At 39.4% G+C, this 8601-nt stretch overlaps 1 protein-coding gene across 4 annotated transcripts; it reads right to left on the reverse strand.

Annotated features, from left to right (window-relative positions):
- Positions 1 to 3772: 3772 nt before the first annotated feature.
- cirbpa (cold inducible RNA binding protein a) lies at positions 3773 to 7426 on the reverse strand. Of its 4 annotated transcripts, none has more exons than XM_030773754.1 (7): positions 7361 to 7426; positions 6664 to 6781; positions 6435 to 6541; positions 6030 to 6210; positions 5529 to 5694; positions 5223 to 5278; positions 3773 to 4051 (listed from the first exon to the last, which is right to left on the reverse strand). In XM_030773754.1, the coding sequence occupies exons 2-7, from the start codon at positions 6761 to 6763 to the stop codon at positions 4044 to 4046; spliced, it is 618 nt and encodes a 205-aa protein (XP_030629614.1). In that variant the 5' UTR covers positions 6764 to 6781; positions 7361 to 7426; the 3' UTR covers positions 3773 to 4043. The 4 variants fall into 4 exon arrangements, with proteins under 4 accessions (XP_030629614.1, XP_030629612.1, XP_030629613.1 ...); XM_030773752.1 differs by lacking the exon at positions 3773 to 4051 and adding an exon at positions 4625 to 4713; XM_030773753.1 differs by lacking the exon at positions 3773 to 4051 and adding an exon at positions 4726 to 4821 and having other exon boundaries at positions 6042 to 6210.
- Positions 7427 to 8601: the final 1175 nt, after the last annotated feature.

Below are 8601 nucleotides of genomic sequence, written 5' to 3' on the forward strand. Positions count from 1 at the left end.
CAAAAATCTTCAACCAGTGCTATTTCAACTCAACATACGTATAACATTAATGAAAGTTGGGACCCCTCTGATGTTGGACTTTAGATAGAGAATGAAAGAACTACTCAGTTTAGAATGTACTATGAATTTTATTGTGGCTTGATCAGGAAACATGGTTATGTAATGACTGTACCATAGTTACAAATGTTCTTCCCGTGTAAAATCATTGTAATACCAATTCATACACCTTTAAATGTAAATAAAATTGTGCTTTGGCAAACTTTAAAACTGCAGCATTGACTGAAATGATGGGACATTCAGTTGTTAATCATGTGCAACTGAATGCTGCCATGACCTTTGGTAGCAGTGGGCCTAGTGATCACTATTCTGGTATGACTGACTAAAATCCCTCTGAAGGCAGCTATTAACTCTTGGCAAATGGTAGAATGAAAAAAAAAAAATCCCCCATTTAACCAACAACACTTTCTCTCTTTCTCCCTCCCAGCTGAACACAGACCTTGATTACTGCTTCCGGGCATTGTCTGTCAGACGTGACAATATAAACCAAAACGGTCAAATGACATTTACATAACATCTAATTGGAGCAGTCACAGGTCTGGCCATTGTAAAAGCCAATGGTTATCTCAGATCCTTCAAACATATCAGCCATTCACATTTCCTCCATTCTCTGCACCTGAAATGAGAGAGCAAGACATGGAAATAGAAGTAACTGGTATTACTATCGTAATCTGGCAGCCTTTTCAGCCGAACATCGGCCGAATTACATTTAGCTATTGCTCAAATCAACAATATGAAAGTCACATACAAACCAATCTAGTTGTAAGCATAAAAAGTTAGCTAAGGCATGTACTAGTCATGCATCAAAATGTTTAATTTACTCTCAATATTAATACATGCATAAGACAGACAGACCATATAAACCACAACATACCTAAAGAGGTATCGAGACATAGCGTTGAGTAGACCAACCTTGACTGACTATCGATTTCTGGTAAAGACCAACACCTCCAGTCATAAAGTCAAGCTGCATTTAATGCACAGCCATGGTCCAGTTGGGAAAGCTCAACCTAAAATGAGAGAACCTCGAGTTAGTCAGACTTAGGTGAAATACAACAATTATATCATTAAATTCACAGATACTTTTTACATATGAATATTTGGGGAAAAAAATCTAAAATATACCTATGTTATGGTTTACTGATGAAAAATTAGAGGTAAAAAAATGCACAGTATTATTCCAAAAGCGGATAAGTGCATTAAATCTACAGGACAACTGGAGCAACTTGAGGGAGAGCTGATAAAACCCACTAAGGGATTTCAGCTATGGTTGAGAATGCACAGGTGAGACATAGGGGTATCATGGACTGGAGCCAGATCAGATTTCAGTGTCGGGGTGTGGCGCGGCTTTGAATTCACAGCTCAGAGGTTCTATTTCAGTGGAGGACAGGCAACGAATTGGGAGGTTTAAGAGAATGCCGATGTGGATCTAAGCAAAAAAAAAAAAAAATAATAAAAAAAATAAGGAGTCTGAAAAAAATGTGAACAGGAGACGTTACCTCACAAAACAGGAAAACAGGCCTACTGTATGTCCACACTTGCGCTAGCCCAAAAGCCAGCCTTTCAGTTCAACTCCCAGGCAGGAGTCCTCTCTAAAGGTGCAATGCTTCGTTCTCCGAGGACATGCCGACCGTTTGCTCCCACATACGGCGACAGTGACCCGTGACGAGTAGTACCCGTGACAGAAGTTACTCTTTAGAATGTGAGTCAGTTTTGAAGTCAAAATATTGTTTTTTTTTTTTTGTTGTTGTTAGTTTGTTTGTTTTTCCCCTGGTACTTCCATTGAAAAAAAAAACAATTGATGAGCAGCACATGCAGCATAGCATAAAATCCAGCGCTGAATTTCTTTTACTCGCCCATTTGGAAGGTATTTGCTGAATGTGACATTGAGTTAATTAGGTACCTTTGTCTTAAAACCAGTCTGATATTGCCGGACTTGTACTATATTTTACTCATCTAAGTGCTGGTATAATATTATATTGGGTACAAATAATTAATTAAGAGATTATCATACATCGCTGAAAATGGTTTGAGTGCCCTCAAAAAAAAAAAAAAAAAAAAAGTAATTAAGCATAATTGTTTTTCACTAAACTATTGAAACAAAACTCTAAGATGACAAGCCACCTTTCTAAAAATATCTAAGAACAGAGAAGTGAAAATACTGTATGAAAACACATGTTCACAACCTAAAACCGCAAAGATGACTTGCTCCTACGAGGATGAATACTGTAATTAAACAAATTCAAACATGAAAGTAAATCTCTGAAGTCTGCATAAGAAAACTCTGGGGTTTTACCTAATTATGCCAGGACTTCTCATATACTGCATTTCATTATACTGGCTAAGTGTTGCTTTAAATTCTGGTTCTGTTTGAGAGTCACCATTTATTCCATTTTTGGATTCTGAGCCTACTTAGCGGTTTTAATTTGACCCAGATCATGAAAGACACATTCCGGTCCTTTGGGACAAAGGGAAAACAGCTCAGTTACGCTGCATTTCAACTCAAGCTTTCTCCTTATTTTTTAAAAACAAACGCTGTTTGTCTGGAAGGGAAATTCCAAAATACCATTTTAATCATTTACTTCTGATACCTGAATGTTAAAACAAATAACTGAATTTAATTTAGACCAGCAGCTAAGCATTATTAGATGTCAGGAATGAGGGCCGGCCTGCCCTTTCCTAACCTCAGTCTCACCAGGCGACCAAGACTGGATTACTGTAACTCCCTGGTCACCAGACTTCCACCAGACATGCACCTGCTCTGCCACAACACCTCCACACAGCAGCTGCACGGCTGACGTATCATTCCCTTACAGGACTATTCCCCTCACATCACCCCACTGGCCTCCTGCTGCAGCCAGTATCAAATATACAGTTCTGCCTCTGGTATTCTCTGCTACCACAGGTACTGACTCATAGTGACCCAGAGTCAAGGTCCAGGAATGCACACCCACAGATCCACTTAGCCACATAACCTTGGGATGATGGTTCTGTTCCTTCATGCAAATAACGTGCATGAGGCTGAGTGCCATCGCCTTGGACCAATTGTCCCGCGGTAACAGGGCCAATTACTAACAGCTGCCTATCACCTGTGTGACGGTAGATTCTCCACCCTGGCTGCATTTGTGCTGTGTTTTAGGCCTTGCAGTGAACTTATGTTACGGTTACAATCTTGTTGTTACAATCCCTCTCAAGTACTTTGTCTGAGAAAACCAGCACTTACATTCTTTACCCTGTCACTATATACTTCTTCATGAGATACTCTAAATAAGAAAACCTGTTTAATGAACAAATACGACCAGAAAATATTTGGGTAACTCTTTCAAGTACTTGAATGGGTTAACATTCCATGTAATATATTCAAATGCAACTGCATGTCACCGAGGTCTGGTACTTAACCCGCAAGAAATCTTTGAGCCCAGACTGGCACTGATACTGCTCTGTTATGTCTGTTGTTTTTAGACAGTGCATTACAACACGTTTTTTTAATATAAATACACACGTCACACTTTCACCGCACACATGCACGATATCAAATAGTCTGGTTGGACTACTGCCTTGAGGGCTTGATAAAAAGGCATTCTCAGTCTAAGATCCATTTGCTTTTTCAATAATTAAAGGAGCCAAGCGTTTCATCTTTAATATTAAAAAACACGATTAAATGTTATTCGGCATTGTCAAATATATTTTGTGAAATCACACGAGATTCAGAGCATTTTCAACAATTTGTCTGTTTAATAGGTTTCAAGGAGCCAAAAAATGAAAAAACAAAACAAAAAAAGGTCATTGTTTATGATACAAAGAACAGAGAGCACCCAAAATGGCGTATCAATATTTTTTCCTCTTCACGTTGATGGTAATTTGAGATTTGGTGCATTGGAACAGTATTTTTAAAAATGCAGACGTTGAGCAGAGTAGAGATACCTCGAGCAGACTGAGGCAGATTGTGGTGTTGTGCAGTGCTGGCCACTTCGCGCTTGCAGTTTTCACCAGTCTGAAAGGAATCGACTCTTTGGATACTGGACATGGACAATTCTTTCTGTATCAGTAAAGTTCTATAGAAAAGTCTGACTAGCAGTTTCACATCCTGTTTGACATTGAAGTAAAGTTCTATTTCACATGAGTCTCAGCAAATCATTGGAGCTGGCTTCCCTAAAATTCAACGAGTTTTAGGAGGTAGATGGTTGTTAAAATGAAAGGGTAACTAAACCATGAGGGGATGTTTTTTTTTGTTTTTTTTTTTTGGACACCCTAAAGACAAAACTGTGGGTAAATTCTCATAACTAAGGTGTATTTTTAAAAAGCAAAGAAACAAATTCAGGGCCAACAGCTGCTATGAGGTTGGTGTGAATGAGAGTGAGTTGAATGTGAATTGTGTGAATGAGGAGTTTTGCATTCATTCATTTTTCCAAGTAAGCTGTGTAACAATGTAACAATGGGAGGACTTGAGATGTTTCCTCAAGGGGAAAACACTGATGGCCAAATTATTTGACCTCACCACCCCCCCATTCAAAGCTGCCCTCTTTAAACAATAAAAGCGAATACAAATTCAAACCAAAAAGCATAGAGCAGATCCTTGAAGTGTGCATCTTTAGTAACACAGAGCCAGTGAAGTGTTGGTCTTGAATCGGGTTGAGTTTTTCTACTCGTGTGCAACTGAGGAAGAAGCAAGCACACGTGAGAAGACTGAAGCATCTGCACAGATTCTGTTTGACAACATCCGTCATGATTACCGATGTTAAAAAGCTGGTTTTGGGTATGGCGCTACAAAAAAAAACAAAACAAAAAAACGCGATCTCATTCTCACAGAGAATGATCAGAATTGGAAAAAGCCCTATGAGCAGTTTGAAGAGATATTAATTATGTCCCTCTTAGTCTTGTTCGTGTGTTTAAAAAAAAAAAAATACAGTCATGAATTGGGAGGGCATGTACGCAACTAGGTACGACTAGGTACATCAAAAAGCTTCTGTGAGGCATCTAATATGTTCGAACACCTGTCGATGTCGGACAGTCCTCAGTGTCAACATTAACGTTTTAAAGTGGTCTCAAAGACGCAGGGCCGTACTTAGACATCATAAATGAATCATGCAATCTAAGATTACCTTATGGGCTGCCTATGCAGTGGTAAGAGTGGTATAGATCAGAGTGAAGGTAGCCGTACTTACCATAGCTGTCATAGCTGTCCCTGTACGAACCACTACGATCGCCATAGCCAGACCCCCTGAAACAAAAGCTAAAGTTAGCACGTCTATGATCAAATTCCACCTGTTGTTACTGATGTGTATCTGGTGGAGAGTTGAATCAACCCTGCTGCTCGCTGGTATGTAGATTACAGCATTAAGTCACAGATATCACATGCATCTCTATGGTAACTGCGTGATCACATTGGCATCTGACACTCTTCGTTATAACTCTAGGGTTACAGATCCATGAGTGGTAAAGACAAAAGAAAAACAAATCTGAAGACCCACCTGTTATCTCTGTTGAAGCCTCCACCTCCTCCAGAAGAATAGCCACTGCTGCCACCTCCACCACTGCTTCTGTAGCCACCTCCACCATAACTCCTTTCTCCTCCTCCATAGCCACGGGAGCCTCCACCGTAACTTCTGTCTCCACCTCCATAACCACCACCACCACCTTAGAAAAAACATGATCAGGAACAAAACATTACCGCTGAAGTAGTTTTCCGATGCTAATCAGAGAACGGGTCCTGTAAATTGTTCCAAAAAAATTAGCACAGCAGTTTAGTTGGTCTTTTAAAACTTCAGTTTCTCCATCTCCCAAACACATACTGTTTATAATTTCGAACTCTGTGAACTTATAAAATCTGGCCACTTAACTTTAGGCTGTGATGGAACACATTTTGCAAATTCATAAATCCAGTCATGGACTTAATAAATAAATTTAAAAAAAAAAGGAAATACAAATGACCAAAAATGACTGGCACTATTACTTCACAGACTAACCCTTACCCCGTGGCCCACCTCTTCCTCTGCTGTCCCGAAAGAATCCACCACCACCTCTGCCCCCAGGTCTACCTCCACCTCCACCTCCTCGGTAACCACCCCTTCCTCCGCCGCCGCCACCGCCGCTGCCGCCGCCACCGCTGGATTTTCCCGCCTCATCCACACGAATTGTTCTGCCATCAACCGACTCCACAGTGCAAAAGAAGGCAGAGAAATGTCATGTCTAAGGGGTGATTTTTCAGACACTGAAAAACAATGTTTCTAGAAAAGTTGCAGCCAATCGTACTCAGGGAATCAAGAAAAAGGTCTGGTGACTGGCTTCACCACAGAGCATGATCAATCTTACATATTGCAAAAATTATTGAACAAGAGTTTGCATTAATGACATTTAGTATATTGAAAACAATTTACCTTCCCGTTCATTCCATCCATTGCATCCTTTGCATCATCCGGGTTTTCAAACGTAACAAAGCCGAAACCCCTCGACTTCTTTGTTTCTCTATTTCTGGCGATGTGGACTAGAACAAAAGAGAGAAGCATAATACTTACAATCGTGTCAAAACAAACTCGTCTTATTTAGTGGTCAGAATTAGTAATTGGAACGTTACCATTCACGCTACTGTTTAAGGCGTAAGCTCACCGTTTGAAATGACGCCATACTTTGAGAAGGCGCGCTCCAGAGATTCCTCATCAGTGTCGAAGTTGAGTCCACCAATAAACAGCTTCCCTTCATCCGCCATTGTAGCAAGCTACTGACTCTATAATGTATTGTTCGTTGTTAATGTCATCCCGATCGAAAACACGTTCAGACAATAAAACAAATAGACACACGCAATGTAGTTGGACACACTGAATCGGAGCAAATAAGCCCAGAAACATGGTTTGGCCATTCCTTCTTTGGCGACCGATAACTAGGTCATCGTGTTGTAGCTCGTAGGCTAGTTAGCACACATAGCTCTAAAGTAGGTCAAACAATGCTCCCCGCCTGTTCTGAGAATATGTGTCGCTCGTGGCGGTACCCAAAGGCAGATAAAACTTGCTTCTTTTAAATACTGAGTCAAAATATTACAAAGATGTAAAAGCTAAGTATTATAACACAAGCCTTTTATCGGTTTGGTGGAAAATGGGAATGGGTAAATTACACAGACCATGCTAACGCTTCAAAATGAAAGAGGATAACACTAACAAGTTAAAGCCAGTTTCGCAGTCTGTCTGCTCACGGAGTAGAAAGCGTTTCTGCACATGGTTATTTTATGCATATTGGAAAGCCACAAAAATGCAACATCGTACATTAAGAATAAATCACTTAAAGGAAAAAAAGACATTTAACACGCTACCTTTCTCGAATCAATTACGATATCTCAAATACCGTTCGACGTCCCCCCAGCGAGTGGTGCGTGCTACGAAAAAACGGTGATGTTGTATTGCCTTCTACATAAGTAACAAGTAGGAGGGACCTACTCAGGGATATTCAAATACGTCAGCTATACTATAGGAGTGATATAGAAATCTACTTTTATGGTACAAATGTGTTTCGGTATTGTTTAGAGTGTAAATATAGGAGAATGAAATACTATACTACTACTACTACTACTACTAAATCAGTTTTATTATTATGATTAGTAGTAATAGTGGTATGTTATTGTTAGTGCTGTAGTTGTTCTAACGCTTGTAGTCCTAGTTTATATGCTTGTCTCTAATATCAGTTATCTGTCAATTTGCATATTGTTCTCAGCAACTAAAATATAAATAGTTCTCTGTCTCAGGCTAACGTAATAAACTGATGGTATACACACCACAGTGCGACTAAATTAGCTGATGTTTGTGTGTGATGGTCTGTGGATTAAGATTTCAGTTCTTACTGGTTTTAAATAGGTTTATGAAGCACTGATGCAATCAAACCAGAAAACACGATAGAAAGAGCAAACCATATCATGTTCAAATTGTTCAGAATTTGTCTTGCAAACCAGCATAAATAAATCAAAATCGCGACCAATGACCGCAAATTAGCGTTTATATTAATCCAAGAAATTAAACAGAATTAACCTATGAAATTTAACAGAGGAATTAACAGGTGTCTAAGCCTAATCATCTTCATGGTGATCAAACATCTTTAAATCCTACAATGCGCACATATATAAACCACTATGCATAAATATGAAATATAAATGTATAATGTAGAGAGAATGTAGTTAGCTCTATCCTGAGTCTGTGTGTGTAGGTTTGTGCATGAGCAGTAATTGTCCTGCTCTTGCTCGACCAAAGGTTGCTTGAAGAGATGAGTGTAGAATGGCATGCAAGGCCAAGCCAGATAGATAGCTGAGCTGTAAACTCAAGTGGAGATTCAGATGTTCTGGTTTAAATGTTCACCCGCCACATGCTGCGATTTAATTGCTTTCTCTGTGAATAAACACAGAGAAGACTCAGCAGTGGCATGAAGACCTATTTAAAGGCAGTTCCATTAAGAGACATATAATAATAATAATAATAATGATAATAATAATACAAGTTTATTTAGAGCCTAATGTCACTATTTATAGTCTCAAAGGGCTTTACATGTCTATAACAAAGTCAAATG

Source organism: Chanos chanos, chromosome 5 (genome assembly GCF_902362185.1).
Source record: "Chanos chanos chromosome 5, fChaCha1.1, whole genome shotgun sequence".
Lineage (NCBI taxonomy): Eukaryota > Metazoa > Chordata > Actinopteri > Gonorynchiformes > Chanidae > Chanos > Chanos chanos.